This window comes from Meriones unguiculatus, chromosome 3, assembly GCF_030254825.1.
Source record: "Meriones unguiculatus strain TT.TT164.6M chromosome 3, Bangor_MerUng_6.1, whole genome shotgun sequence".
NCBI classification, from domain to species: domain Eukaryota; kingdom Metazoa; phylum Chordata; class Mammalia; order Rodentia; family Muridae; genus Meriones; species Meriones unguiculatus.
Window position 1 is genome coordinate 179,765,235 of NC_083351.1, and position 16,075 is coordinate 179,781,309.

The window sequence follows — 16,075 nt, forward strand, 5'->3', positions numbered from 1 at the left end:
CTTCCCGGCTTGTTTACCTCAGGTATCACAGGGTCACACAGAATAATTGGCAGGAAAACTGGTACCTTTTTTTACTTTGTCATTCTCAGAGTATGGTTGTTGAAATCATGACGTATGTTGGCTTCTTACATTTGTGTCTTTAAGAAATTTCATTAAAGATGATATTTTCCTCGGGGTGGAGGGATGGCTCAACAATTACAGGCACTGGCTGCCCTTCCAAAGTACCTTTGCTGCACCTACTTGGCAGCTCACAAGCATCTCTTAGCACACTTTTGGAGGATCAGACGCCCTCTTCTGTCCTCCGCGGGCACTGCATGGACCTCCTACCCCGACCCTTTCAAAGTGGAGCAGCAAGCTCTTAAACCTCTGAGCCATCTTTCCAGCGCTGGAGCTGTCGTTGGAAAGCCAGGTTTGAACAGACTAAGTTTAATCAAGATGCACTGCCACATAGTGATTCGGTTATGTCCAATTACACCGACTTTCTTTGGCCTTTCTGTGTTACCCGCCATAGTGTACGGAACTGCTGGAAGGATCTAAGAAAGATTTGGAAAAATGAAAAATGCTACAAAATGCTCAAGTTGAGAAATCCATGTCATGGATCAAGTCCAAGGGAGTACTTGTAACATAGCATTGCGTTGTAGATGACTAACAAGCACAGTGTAAGAAGCCTGGACTATTGTTTTATTTGTAAGATGTCACTGAGCAGTGAGACGCATTTCCTTTTTGAAATCTTGAAAATGAGTTGGGAATTCCTTAAGAGGGTCTTAGAATTGATTGACCACAGGTGTAGCATTTAAAACCCTATGTTATCATTTCTATGTATGGATTCCATCTTGCCGTACCGATCAGCCTGGAACTCTCAACAATTGAAAATTAATTTCTAGGCGGTTCATTCCCACTGATTTTACACCGGTAGAACAAAGGACATCGCAAACCTTAAGTTCTTGTAATTGTAGTTTATCATGGAAATCATAACTTGAGGCCGCCCAATTACTATTAAGTACAATCAATAGCAATAACAACTTCAAAACTGAATTCAGTGCTGAAGTCCCTCGAGGGAGGTCATGGATTATTTTTTAAAAAATAGCTTGAATAATAAACAGCTTAAACACAGAACAATGGTAAACAATATGAATGTATCCAGGCTAAAGGAACAAATGGAAACATTTACTACCAGCCTCTCCCAGGACTGGTTACAATTAGAATACTGTTTTGTTTGTCCACCACAGGGGTTTACTGAATTTGCCCAGCCTGGCCTGGAACCCCTGTGCTTAAATGAAGGTAATCCTCCTGCCTCAGTCCCAGGGGTAAACGGGCTGCGTACAGGCTTCTCGCACGGTGCCCAGCCTTTGGTTCCCATTTTCACTATTGTACACACGTGCCATTAAACGTTTTAGTACTAGCGACATATTAACAGTCTTTCTAAAAGGTGCAACGTAATTTAACCCCATGTCCAAAATCTATCGCTACAGCAAAAATTTATGAATGAGACAGATGTCCGCCCGGCCCTGCCGGGACTATTTACATTCCCAACACTCCCGGCTGCGTTTTAGCCTGGTTACAGCGGCCGCCTCGGAGGACGCCCCAGCTCGAGCGACGGCGGAGGCGCGGGCCCCTCCAGCTCCGGGCTCGGCTCCCGGGATTCGGCGGGGCCGCGGCGGCGCGGGGGGGAGCAGGGCGGCGGCGGTTGGCGGCGGGGCGGCGGGCGCGGGGGCGGCTCCGGCCGTGGGCGCGCGGGCGGGCGGGCCCCGGAGACGAGGACCCCGCCCCGGGGGGCGGGGCGGGGCGGGGCGGGCGGCCCCGCGCCGGGACTCCGGCGGCGGCGGCGGGGCGCGGGCAGAGCGCGGAGGCGCGGGCGGCCACGGGGACGGCGGCGGCGGCGGCGGCCGGGAGGGTCCGGACCTCGGAAGCCCGAGCGCGCGGCAGCGGCCGCCCGGAGCGCGGCGCCCCCCGCGGACCAGCGCGCGCACGCCGAGCGGCGCGCCGTGCCGAGCGCGCGCCGAGCGGCCGGGGGCGCGCAGGCCCTGCCCGCCCCTTCCGTCCACACGCCCGCCGCCCCGCCGGCCCTTCCTCTCCCACCTCGCACTCGCGGCCCGCGCCCCGCACCCGGCGGCCCCCGCGTCCTCCTCCCGCGGCAGCGCTGTCCGCGGCGGCCGGAGCGGGCCGGGCCGGGCCAGCGGGCCGGGGGATGGCGCTGCTGGACCTGGCCCAGGAAGGGATGGCCTTGTTCGGCTTCGTGCTCTTCGTGGTGCTGTGGCTGATGCATTTCATGTCCATCATCTACACGTGAGTTGGAGGGTCGGGGCCTCGGGGGCCGGCCGGCCCCGCAGGCGTGTGTGCGGTGGAGGGCGGCGCGCTCCGGCCGGAGAAAGCCGGTCCTCAAACGGTCCCCGCATCGGTCTCCTCTGGGCGTGCGGCGCGGGGTCCGGGGAGGGACAGCGCAGGAGGGGTCGCCCCCGGACCCCGGGGCTGCAGGACCACGGAGCTCCGGGGAGGGAGCCTGTTCCGTGGCTGGCGGAGGGGTGCCTGCCTGGTCTGACGGTGTGGGAGATTCGTGTCATTTCCCCCCATCTGGGCCAAGATGTGTGGTGTATTGTGAGGTTTCCCCTCCCTCCGCGCGGGCCACGTCTCTGTTACGGTGATGGTCCTCGCCACTCTTCCGGGAGCCGCTCACCACCACCTCGAGACTGTGGATTTTTTCCTTCCTGGAAGAGCTGTGTGCTTGGAGAGGTGTGGAGCCACTGGCCGCCTTGAAAACCGCCGGTCTCCGAGCCTGGGTTACAGCTCTCGGTCCTGTCAGGCTGGCATTTTAGCATGATTTCTTTCTTTCTTTTTTTCCAATTCGTTCTTTATTGGCTTATGTATCGTTTCTCTGTCTTCCACATACAGTGTTTCATTTGACAAGTGCCTCCTAAGGCCTAGACACCACCTAGTATTGGGTGCTGTGCTCTAACACAGGTTAGAGCAGGACACAACTCCTGCCCTCGTGAAGCTTACATTCTAGAAGGATGAAACATGATAAAAATCCAAACAAGCTTATTCCCCAGGAAGCTTACGAATAAAACAGAGCAAGGTGAAGGGGTGGAGAGAGAGGATGTGAGTGGCTAGTTAAATGTCTTTAAAATGAAGCCTATGTAAATAAAGGAAATACATGTGTAGAGATGAACTTATTTGACATTTTAACCTGAAGGGGGTGGGAGTTAACCACCAAATAGGAATAGAGTGGAATAGGATACATGTTAATGAAAACCAGGGTATTAGCCAGTTGCTTTTAGATGCTTTTTCTCCCCTATAGAAAACATGTGCTTTTCTCCATTTGGTATGCCACTCCCTGATCCCGAGAAAGAGGACACTTGTACAAGATAAGCAGACAGGGTTTTTGAAAGTGAAAGAAAACATGCCCGCCCAGTATGGCATTGCTGAATTTGGAATTTTGAAGCTGTATTCATTTCACCTACATGGGCTCTTTGAAAAGCAATAGTTACTTTATAAGCAATAGTTACAGTACAGAAAGGAAAAAGACAGTTATAACACATAGCAAAATATTACTCTGTTAATCTTTTTTGCCTGCCTCCCCAATTATACTTTTATCTGAAGAGGGCGGGTGGAGGAGGAGAGAAGAGACCATGCCATGACTGTTGGTCTATAACCTGCTCTGCAGTCTCACTTACTTAATAGGCAGTTTGGGGAAGCAGCACAGGGCACTGTCGTAGGTGCTGAAGCAAGCACGAAGCAAGCATGAAGCACCAGACAGACACCCCAGGCTGCTGCTCGCAGGGAGGAGCTGCTGGCAAGGTGCCCTGAGTTTTGTTTTTTCATGTCAGCAAATGTGTGCATTCTCCCCACTGGTTCAGGTAGATGCAGAGCCTCTTAGCTTATGAGCTGTTAATATTTATCTGTTGTTATTGATACGCAATTCAGTTGATTCCAGTTTATTAGGCAGCCTGTAATGATTACATTTGTATTTCTTTTTCCTGTGCTGGGAACCAAACCCAGGGCCTTCTGCATGTTGGCCAAATGCTTTATCACCAAGATGCATTACCAGTCCCGGTGATGAGTTCTTACACCTAAGGCCTCCTTAGTTCACGTTTCAGAGGGAGAAAGTACTGGACCAGAATCTTTGACACAATGTTGCCTTATAAAAAAATGTGATAGTACTGGCCATCCTGGGTGATGGTGATTTCCCTGTCTGCATTCCTTATTCGCTGTTTTGTTTTGATTTTCATCCATTTAGTTATTGGTTCCACTGAGTAACTTTTCAGATATTTATATGCTAGCTTCATTTAGCATAAATTGTGTGGTTATAATCTTTTGCCTGTACTGCAGTCTGTTGCCAAGTTTCTGTTTAATGTGATGGCGACGCCCATGTTAATCTGTCACATCACATGGTGTCATGTCTCTTGAATTGGGGTACTAAGTCTTCTGTTTCCTTTTATCATCTGCATTCCCAATGATTTTATATGTTAGCTGTATGTTAGTCTGTTTTCTTCTATTGTTGTGAATTATTTTTTAATTTTTCACATATTACACTGCGATTTCCTCAGTATTTTTTTGCTATACAATAAGATCTAGAACCCTAATTTAATAGTCTTACTCTCCCCCTTTCCCCCCATGATAGGGCCTTACTAGGTAGCTCAGGCTGGCCTGGAATTCATTATGTAAACCAGGCTGGCATTGAACGCGCAGAGATCCTCCTGCCTCTGCCAGGGTGCTGGAATGAAAGGCACTAACCCAGTTATACTTTTACATTTTTGAGCATACTACAAACATTTAGCTCTGTTGAAGGGCTGTAAAAAAGGCTTTGTAAATAGTTTTGAATACTCCAGGGGCATTACCTTTAAATTTTTTCACCAGTGACCTGCAAGAGTTGGTTTAGTTTTTTCCTTCTACTGTGAGGGCTGGGGATTGAACTCGGGTTATCAGATGTGGTGGCAAGCACCTTTACCTACCGAGCCATATCTCTTGCCTCAGTGTCACCCCTTTTATACTGCTAAGGACATGTTCTGGGGCTGGGCATAGTGGCACACAGGCAAACTTGCTCTTCACAGTGTGTTTCAAGGCCAGCCTGGTGGTCTTCATAGTGGGTTCCAGAACAGCCAGAGTTACACCAACCAGCCACCCAAAATAGTAATAATAATAATTCCTGAAAAGCGATGTGCAAATCAAACAAAGGAAAAATAATTTATAGCAGGTTTCATTTGCTAAATACAGGCCGTGTAAATATGTCTTTGAAATGGATGTGAATATAAAACAAATACCCAAAATAGCTACCTTGAGGCACACCTGTAACCTCAGCACTCGGGGAGGCTGCGGCAGGGGAGCTGCCATGAAGGCTAGCCTAAGGTATATTGTGAGACCCTGTCTCAAAAGAACAAAAACTAAAAGAGCAAATAACCAGCAGATGAATTTGTATATAGAGAGTTAGCCATACTTTTTGTTGTTTTTTGTTTGTTTGATAAGTATCTTTGTTTTGTGATCTGGTCCCACTGATACCTTTTGTTTTTTGTATGTATGGTTTCACAAAAAACAAAAATAAAAAACTAAATAAGGTACTTCCCGGTTTGATGGGAATTGTTTTCAAGCAGAGAACAAAGTTGGGTTTGTTGGTGGTGGTGGTTTGTTTCTTGCTTGCCCTTTCCTAGCTGTATAAGTAAAATTGCGGTTGAGGCTCAGCATTTAACTAAGTGAAAGACCTATGGAAATAGTATTTTGGTTAAAACACTGTGCAGAATCACCTTTATTTTAATAAAAGGATATGTTTTCTCAGTGTACATTTTGTTTTTATCCGTATCTTGTCCTTTTAGGTAAGGCAAAGATAAAGGAAGTGTTGGTGCCCTCTACCTGAAAAGTTGTGCTTGCAGCTGGTTGTCAGGTTTCTAAATACTCAGCTCTGTATTGGGTGTCAGGTCAGCCACCAGGGTGGGCTCCAGCTGCTAAAGATGCGGGAGTAACACCAACAGTGCAAAATGTAAGGCATTTTGGAAAGTTGCTTTAAAAAAAAAATATTGGAAACAATGTATCAATGGCACCTGCTTAATCTGTTCTATTGTATCTTCTTAGGGTTAGATAAAAGCTTTAAACAGTGGAGCTAGCCTGTGATTAACACACTGCGCAGCTCTCTCTGGTGCAGTGAGGTGGTTTGTTCTGGTTTCACACAGACCTCACAGTTCCCTTAAGCGGGCCTCCCCCAAAAAAGAGTGCTTATCTATAAAATGGAAACAGGTATTTTCCATGGTTTGGATCTGTCTTTGCTCATCTCTACCACCGGCTTTGTTCCTCTTCAACCTTAGTACCAAACTGAGGCACTGTCATTTCATAGTATTATTGTAGATGGCAGATACTCACTGGAAGGGTCTCATTCCCAAGATCTCTGATTTTCTAAAAATAGCAGCTGATTATAGTCTTGGCAGTCAGTGCAGGCTATGTGGTCTTTATGGGTTATTTTGTTTTTCCTTTTGTCACAGTGAGTTTGGTTTCCTAGTTGGGGACTGAGAAGAAGACACACAAAATCTGAAAGTAGTTGTTTCCTTCTCCTGGAGCCATGTGGGCACCATCCTTGTGACAGATCTCCCATCCATCCCTGCGCTCATCTGCTTTCTCCCCTCTCCATCTAACGATCTTGATTTGTAGAGCAGGCTGGCCAGAGATCCACCTTTTTCTGCCTCCCCAATACTAGGATGAAAGGCATGCACCACCATACCCAGGTCAGCCAGTTCTCTCCAGACCCGGAAATACTTTTCGTAGTCACTACTAACTCTCTCTAAAGCAGAAGTCCTTTTCCTGAAGATTTTTTTTCAAGTTTATTCTGCTTCTGTAAACACGGTGTTTCTGGTGTTCGTTGTTGAGCAGCCTGCATAGCTTTTGAATGGAGTTTCCATTATATGGCATAACTGTGGTGACCTGCCTGACAGAAAACAGCATCTCAACCTAAGAAGTAGCATTTGGCACATTTAGGTGATAGAATCCACCCTCTCTCTCTTTCATTTCATAGATTGAAAAGCCAAGACCTTCTTTCCTAGGATGCCCTTAGACTTTGGTTTACACAAAACACTGTTTAGCAGGAAGGGGGCATTTTATCCTTTAAGCCCTTTGAACTTGAGCCCAGAAAAATACAGAATTAGGCATAATGTGCTGGTTCATCTTTTTTTTTTTTTTTGTTTGTTTTGTTATTGTTATTATCACCACCATTTGTTTGTTTGTTTGTTTAGAGGCAGGGTTTCTCTGTGTAGCCCTGGGTGTCCTGGAACTCATTCTATAGTCCAGGCTGGTCTGAAATTCAGAGATCTGCCTTCCTAGTCCTGGGACTGAAGTGATGGTTCTAAAGAGCAAAATAAAAATTATAACGCAGCTTTACCATTTAGTAATGGCCGTCTTGACTGGCTGTCCTCTGTTTCCCCACTCAGTTGACTGAGCCCATCGCCATAACTCCCTTCATTTTTAGCATTGTAAACTAGTCATCATTTAGAAATCCTGGGCCATGTGCTTCAGATCTTACCATGACCCTCCACGGCCTTCATGTTAAAACTCAGGCTTCTTTACCAAACACAAGAGTTCCTTGGGAGCATGGCCAGGACCCTGTCCCTTTTCTTCAGCAGCAATGGATTGCTGGCATTCCTCCGAATGTGCGCTGTACTGTCTTCAGAATTACCACTACCCTTTTTTTCTTTCCTCCCCTTTTCTCTCCCTCTTTAAAGCATTTTGTTTTTCTTTCCTTTTTGTATAGCTACTTCTTACTCATCCAGTTTAGACTTTAGTTTTGCAAGAGGTTTGAAGTGTCACTTCTCATATCCTTTTGTGGTTTGGGAGCATTAGTCTTTTAAATAGAAACTGCTTTTCTCTTTTCTGTATACATTGTAAGTTTTTGAGGGTACAAATGTTGACTTATTTACCACTGTATCTCCAGGATCTGCTGAGCATTAAATTACTACTTGTTGAATGAATGAATGATCTTTTGAGTTTCTCTAATAACAATACTGGGGATGTATACACACACACACACACACACATTATTTCAGTCTGTGGAGTAATTGTGGTTCTAGACAAATGGTCAGAATTTGGGGTGCTTTTAGTAGAGAGGTTTTAATGAAATTGGAGCAAGTGAAATCTTGTTCTCACTATGTCTAAACCAGTTGCAGGTGAAATAGGAATGGATTCATGTCAATCTGTTTACATCAGAGTCTGTGTTAAATTTTCCCTCAAAAGGTTTTCCTAAGGGACCAGTTGTCTTGCTAAAAATAATCTTTACATTCAGTTCTGTCCTTTGGGGGATGCAGAGCCCAGGGCTAGCCAGGGTTGGCTTACAAATGTAAATCTCACAAAGTGTCCCTGTTCTCTCCATCCACAGTGTTTTCCAGACACAGAGTAGTGTAAAGGCTAGGGACTGCTTTGAATGGAAGTCATGTACAAATAGGGGCTGGCTCATGACTTCCGGTGGCTTTTGCCTTCTTGGTATGCTCAGGGTGCTGTGTGGCATTGAACAATTAGCTTGAAGATCCTTCTCCTATAACTTTTTTTTTTTTTTGGTTGCTATCAGCCAAACCATTCTGTCTTCCGTGGACCAGAGTTAATTGTAGCCTCCCCAGAGGTCGGTTGGTTTTGTTTTGTTTGTGAGTCTGTTACTGAGATCTCCTGTTGGCCTCCTGTGGTGACATGACTCCTCTATATTCTGTGATGATGTGACTTCAGCGGAGACTGTGCTCTCCTCTACAGTTAGCTAACTAACCCTGGCATTTCTTTCTCACGGGAACCTTGTGTTAGCAGTGTCACAAATGCATTGAGGAGGTAGGCCGCGCTGCTGCTGCAGCCCATTAGATACCCATCTTGGAATGATTAGGTGCTCCATGGCCCCACATGAGTCACAGCCCAGCCCATGCTGATCATAAACACAGCCACAGCCTTCCGGAGTCCAATTACATGTGGCAGTGATAGAGGCTGCTGATCACGGGGGACAATTGTGATGGGCATGCTGATCCCACAGTCTCGCCTCAATTTGATGAGGAATATTAACAAGCGTGGTGCAGAGCACCGGAGAGAAATTCCTGCCATTGGAGTAGTTGCTTTATTGGAATCAAACTGCAGAACTTGTAAAACAAAGCAAAACAAAAAAACAAACCAAACAAAACACAGGCACACAGTCAGGAGCTCTGAGGCGAGGTGACTGACCTTTGCCCCTGCAGACTCTGAAGCCTTAAGCAAAGTCCTGGTACCTCACCCTCTTCAAGATTACTGCCAAGGCTGCTGTCAGCCTCCCTGGAGGGGCTGAGCCCTGCTCGGTCCGCCATCTCCCAGAGGCTGCTCCTTCCCATCTGGGCATCCATCCCGCCACAGAGAAGCCCAAATGCTGTTGCAAGTGGGGGAAAACCTTCAAGTTGGAACTGTTGCTGGGTGAGCCTGAAAGATGGGAAGGCTGAAACAATGACGAAAACCATGAAGGCCGCAGGAACCCTTTTAGGGGCCAGGATCAGGATGTTAGGGTGGGGCCTGCATGAAGCCTTCCCGCTCAGTCACAGGGCGTTGGGGGTCCAGTCGGAGCGTGCAGCATCCAGCAGAACCCCTGGATGTCTCTTTCTGCCTCCCTCCACCCCATGGCTTGTTGCTCGTAATGTTTGGATTTTAAGCTGGTCTCGGCTGGCATCCTCATGGTGCCCTCAGCTTCACTATTCAGCAAGCAGGGCCAGCCTTGAGCACAGTCCTGGGAGCACCTCTCTTCCTGGCCTTGACTTACATGATGGTGGCCTTGCCACCACAACCTGAATGCCTTTGTTACTGTTTGAGAGTGACACTAGCTCCCAGTTGGAAAAATTACATATTTTTTGAAAAGTTTACTGCATTTAATAGCCCCCCAAATTGCCCACTCAAGTTTGCTTTTTAAAAGTGAAAGCAAACTTACTGCCTAACCATAGGACAGGGTCATTCATACCACTGTAGCCCTGAAGCTGTGACAAAAGCCGGTTTCCGAATATTGAATGGATAGATTTGTTAAGGGGAGATCTTCACTAGAATAAAGACTATTATTAAAGAGCCAGGAGGCAGTGGAACACGCCTTTGGTCCCAGCACTTTGAAGGCAGAGGCAGTGGGGCCTAGGAGTTTGTGGCCAACTTGTTCTACAGAGTGAGTTCCATGTCAGCCAGGAACTACACACAGAGTCTCGGAAAAACCAAAGAATATTGTTAAAATCCCAATTACAGCTCTTGCTGCCCCTAGCAAGAGCTAGTGTTCCAGGTGTTAAACTAGGTCATAGAGAGGGCGTCACAGCCAGCGTAAGTGGAGTAGAGAGCTGGCGGGTAGCCGCTGCTCGGGGCTCTGATAGACACAGGCACACACAGGCTTTTCCTCGATCCTTCACAAAGTCAGGTTAGCCCAGGGCTGCCTACCGATCAGGATACTGTATCTGCTGCAGAGCAGAAATCATCCGCCTGTCTCACACCTTCACCTACCAGGGCCAAATGAGGGGCATCTTGCGGTTTGGGGACCAACAGCTGAGGCAGGTTTGAAGGATGGCACGCAGGGTGGGGACCCTGTGGAGCCTCTGTCTGGTGGAAAACCCGTCCATCTTAAAGGAGCTCAGCTTAAACCTAGGAAACCAAAGAGCACTAGCAGGCCATTCTTAACTCATAATAATTTGTTACATTTAATGGTTCTTAATCTCATGTTTGTGTTGTTATTTACTCTTTTTTATTTTTATCTTTAAAAAATTTTTATTATTAGTTACATTTTATTAACTCTGTATCCCAGCTGTATCCCACTCCCTCATTCCCTCCCAATTCCACCCTCCCTCTCTCATCTGTTATTTACTCTTTTGAATATCCATAAAACATTTGTTTATTGCAGTGCTCAGAATTAAACCAGGAGTCTCATGCATACAGGCCAATGCTCTCCCCCTAGCTATACCCCCTAAAACTTTTAAGTATTTCCTAAATATTTGATATAATTCTTTCATCTTAAGCATTACACTAGCCTATATATTGGCTCCTCCTCCTCCTCCTCTTCCTCCTCTTCTTGCATTTGTTCGTTTGTTTCTGGTTCTTGCTGTGTAGCCCAGGCTGGCCTTGACCTTGGGATCCCATCACCACAGACTTCAGAGCGCTGGGATTTCAGGCACTTGTCTCTTAGCTTGACTCTTGGATGTGATCTAAACTGAGTGTTAGGTGTGCTTTAGACCATATTTTCTCTTACTCTGTTTTAATCATGTTCTTTCTCTAAGTATATTCACGCGCGCGCACGCACACACACACACACACACACACACACACCACCCCAACCCCACCACCTCCACCACCTTTTTCATCATACCATCTGTTTCATTTCTGGTTTTCTGTCTTCCACTATTTGACATTCTTAAACTTAAGTCTCTGAACTGTGGTAATTGCACATGGCAGAAAACACCCTTGAATTACAGCACTAGACCTTTCCTTTTTATTTTCTTTTTTCTGTGTGTTTGTTTGAGTTGTGTTGGGTATCAGCTGTCATTGGCTTTATTTTTGAGCCTGTATTTCTGGAGATACCCTGCAAGTAGACACTCTTATGCCAACATAAAGAAACAGCTTGCTCAAGGGCACATGGCTAGTGCTCTGAGTTAGAAATCCTGGCAGCCTGCCACCAGCCCAGGCTTCTAAATCACTCAGCAGCACACTGCCAGAGGCAGCCTAAAAATAACCCGGAAGTGAACAAAAGTGAGCCCTGTGAGAGCTAGGGAATGTCTATGACAATGGTGACATGCTCCTCCCATTCTCCCAGAACTTGCACTGTCCTCCAGACTACATCTGCCCGACTCACAACTGCTGCTCTTTCTAAAAGCTCCAACCCCCTGCCTCCCCTCCTTAGTAACGCAGTCTCTGAGGTCTGTGCTTCTCCACTTTGCACTTTGGAGTTGCAGGGAGAGGGAAGAGGACGCTGCCCGGGCCTCACCCTGGAGGTTCTGGTTAAATTGGTGGAAGTTTTCAGCTCCCCAGGCCATTCTGATGTGCAGCCCCTGGTGGCTGCTTGTCCGCAGGTGTGACCTGCACCTGCCACCTCCCGGCTTCCTTCACTTCTCCACTTCTTTCAGAACCCAGTTTGCCCTTGGCCTGGCCCCTCTCCTTGCTTGGCGTCACGTGTCAGTCTTCTCTGTCGCCCTGGACCCGTCCAGTGGCTTTAGCTTCTCGGTTTTCGGGGCCTGCAGAGGCCGTGGCTGGCCATGCGGGTTAGTAGTGCTTCGCATTCCTGGTCTCAGCTCTCCGTCTGGCAGTGCTCGGTGTCTGTACTTAGTGCTGCCTCTTGCACCTTCTAAGTCTCCACCGTCGTACCACGTTCTTGGCAGGCGGCTCAGATTCTTGACTTGTGGGTCCTATCAGGTCATTGGCTTTTTTTTCTTTACCCTCCGACTAGCTCTTTGGCGTTACTTAATCTATACATGCAGGTATTATTACAAAATACCCCCCAAAGGTCCTCCTGTTCCACCCAGTCATTCTTGGGCCCTTTCTCTCAATTCTGTGATTTTAGGGAAACTCAACATTTTCACTATGGTCATGCCTTCCCTCCCATTTATTTACTTTTTCCTCCCCTTTTAAATTTTATTTTTTTAAAAAAATAGCGAATAGTAAAAATAGTGCCATATGTGTTTGGGAATGCCATGTTAAGTATGTGGAGGTCAGAGGACAACTTTCAGGGGGGAGTTCTCTTTCTGCTCTTTGAGTCTTGGGGTCTGAACTCAGGCTGTCAGTCTTGGCAATAATTGCCTTTTACCTGCTGAGGCGTCTCATTGGCTCGAGGTACTTAGCTGTTTAATCTGCTGTTAAAATCTGTCTGTTTCTGGGCTGCATTTGATGCTTCCTTGCTGCTGAACGTCCTTGGAAGTCCCCGTGAGCATCCCTAATATAGCGCGCATTTAATTTCTTGACCTGCCTTCTTGGCAGCGTCTATTGTTGCTCTCTAGAAAGTCTTTCAGCGTTGTTTTTATGTGTGTTTGTGCATGCCTGCTTGTTTGCATGTTCACTGTGCGCGTTTTGTTACTGTCGCCGCTAGTTCCTGGAGCCCAACTCTGGCGTCATCGTGGTTCACCATCAGTCAAGCCCCGTGCATTCTTCAACTGCATCTATCTCCCTTTCCCATGCTCCCTTCTGCTAGCATTTTAAACTGCACAGCTTTCCTTTGCTTCCCTCCCCCCCTTCTGGACGATTAGAATATCCTACCCTGCTTTCCATTTCCCTGTCCTGTACTTTGTTGTTCTAACTTAAAGCGAAAATAACCCTAGCCCTTTAATTGCATCATTGTTTCTTGCTGCCTCTTCACCCTTGCCTGTGAAATGGAAGCAGAATTTACAATAGGGAAGAGACATAGACCTGTGCTTCCTTCCCATGCCTGGATGCATGCTGAGGTGCAGTTTCTATTTCTGTAGTGGGAGTGGTGGGAGCAGTGGGGTGGAGCACACTCTGGCAACACCTAGCACACCCTCTCCCTCCCCTCCTCCACGGAGGTTTGAACTTTGCTGGTACTCTGTTATAGCACTAGTTTGAACAAGGTGAGAAACACCTCTTCCAAGCACTGGAGCCACTGTGATAAGCACACACATGCAGCCTGAGGTGAGAAAGGGAGATCTGTGTGTCTTAGAACACAGAGGAAATGCAAAGCAGAGCTTCAGTCTCCAGGAGGAAAGCTCTAGTCCCGGGGACATTTCCACACTGGGTTCAGCTTCCTGGCTTTGCCGCTCATTGTGTTTTCCTAGATATTTGCATGCCTGGCTGTTTTTTTTACAAGATGCAGACATTTTGAATTTCACTCTTTTGAGCTCTGTGTATTTTTCCAGACTCAATGCTGGTCCCCTGCATTTAGAGGAATCAGCCATACTGTGCTTGGTCTCCCGGTGGGTCCTGCAGGTAGCAGTGATCTCAAAGGAGTAGTGGAGTGGCTGTGGGCTCTCCGCCTTCGTTCCCTCGTCTTGTGAATTGCTGCCTTCCTTAACCTGGTGCTCAGAGTCTGTAACTATTCTTCCCTAGATTTTGTCAGATTGTTTTTGGGTGGGCAGGCAAATCCAATTCATGTTTCTTTATTTTGTCTAAAAGTTGAAGTCCCAACCCAAGAGGGAAGACTTGGGTTTCTGTTGCTTAGTTAAGGTAAAAGAGATGAGACTACACGCTGTCTGCTATAGCCATCAACAGCAGGGAGATATTAATGGAGACATTCTGTAACGAGGATGAATAAGCTGTAGATGGTCAGTGTGGGCAAACCTCAGGCTAACTAAATAGGAAACAAAGAAGCCAGATAGAAGGGATTGGACATGCAGGGGGGTTTCTGGTTATGTTCTTTAATGACCAGGGTAGATATAAGGGATTGGACATGCAGGGGGGTCTCTGGTCATGTTCTTTAATGACCAGGGCACAGGTTTGCAGGGAGTTTTACCTTAGCAAATCCCTTGAGTTGAGTATTTGTCACTTTACATTAAGTACCAATAGGGAAGAAAAAAAAAAAGCCCGCTGTGTGAGAAAGGTCAAGGACATAAGCTGTACGCAGTGGTGGTTCAGAAGAACTGGATTCCCAGCAAGACGCCTGGAAGAAAAAGGCGCCACCTTAAATCCCAGCAGAAAGCAAGTCACTGCAAATCCATAGCTGCAAATCCGTGCTGCTTGCCTACAGAGAGGTGACTTTTGAGACACTGAGCGAGCGAATGGTCTGCCCACGCTATTTTGAAAACTATAGGTGTGGATTTGGTTTATGACATACTGGCCTCGGTCTAAGGAGTTGTTTCTGGGTGCGATTGCTAAAGTCACTGCGTCCCAGCTCCTGACGGAATTCTGCCGGCGTGTCCGAGTTGCATAGAACTCGTATAGTTCCCCCTGTGAACTGCTCGTCCGTGGACAGTGGGTAGTGTCTGCGGATCATGTGTGTGTCTGTGTCTCAAGTACAAAGGCGACCTAACGTACACTGGGGCTCGGAGTATGTTGTTCAGGAAACAAATGCTGGAGAGGTGTGGAGCACTGCTAGCATAGTGCTACATTTGTGTGGCTTTGATTAAAAGACATTCTTCTATGGTTTCAAGTACCTCACACCATAGAACTTTGTCAGTTGTATTACGTAAAGTGAAAACAGTGTTCTCCAAAGTGGCATACTCGAGGGTGTATTCCACATTGATCTCTTTGTATGTGAAAAGAAATACCAAAGACCGAGTAGACAGAGAAAAACGGCAGCAGAAGAAATTATTAAGGTTCTGTAGTATGGTTTGGTTTTAATTTTGTGAGAAATTTCAGATACGGCCCTTATCAAGTCTCTTCATCCATAAGCCTAGAAGCCATAATTAGTCTGTACAAACAGCCCTGCATCACCACTATAGAAAGCTAAAAAGAAAGGAGGGATATCAATATTCTTAAAGACATCTCAATAAAAGGGGGAAGAAGAAAGTAGGACTTACCCTGAACTTGTGACCAAATCTAAAAGTTACAAGACCACTTCATTCAGGAGACGGCTGCTGCTGACTTAACTACAGCCAGATACAGCGAATTACTATGAAGTGATTGACGGTCACTTTTTTTTTTTTTTTTTTTTTTGGAGACACTTTCTAACACTGAATGGACCAGTAGACATGAATCACTGGATTATATCAGTATTGGGGTTCTTAAACTAAAAATAACTACCATATGATTTGTTTTATCTGTGGGTAGATGCCAGAAGGCATCCGGATCAGCAGGTAGTAGATACACCTGCAAACTTGTATTTATTGAGGCATATTTGCAGTAGCCAAGCTGCAGAGTCTGACTAGTTATTTACCAGTAGATAAATGGATAAAGAAAATATGGCATACATTTGATCCAGCCATATAGAACACGGAATTACGTCATTTGCAGGAAAGTGGGCAGAGCCAGAGACCATCACCTAAGTAAACAAACACCGTGGTTTTTCTCTTTTGCATAGGCAGAGTCAAGCTTAATAGTAACTATGGATGTGAGGGGTGCCCTGAAGAATGCTCACAGGAGGATACCGTTATTAGGGGCAGGTTTTATCGAGTCTGTAGGAGAACATCTGGAGCACGGAGAAAGAAAGCAGATCGGATGGACGTGGCCAGAGGCAAAAGCTCACGGAGCAGAGAGAACGGTGGATATAGCA

At 46.7% G+C, this 16,075-nt stretch overlaps 1 protein-coding gene across 1 annotated transcript in view; it reads left to right on the forward strand.

Annotated features, from left to right (window-relative positions):
• The first annotated feature begins 2,188 nt into the window (after window positions 1-2,188).
• Window positions 2,189-16,075, forward strand: part of Ugcg (UDP-glucose ceramide glucosyltransferase) — a 32,871-nt gene continuing 18,984 nt past the window's right edge. Inside the window, exon 1 of the mRNA XM_021664674.2 lies at window positions 2,189-2,286. Coding sequence (XP_021520349.1) covers window positions 2,189-2,286 — 98 coding nt within the window. The remainder of the gene's footprint in view (window positions 2,287-16,075) is intronic.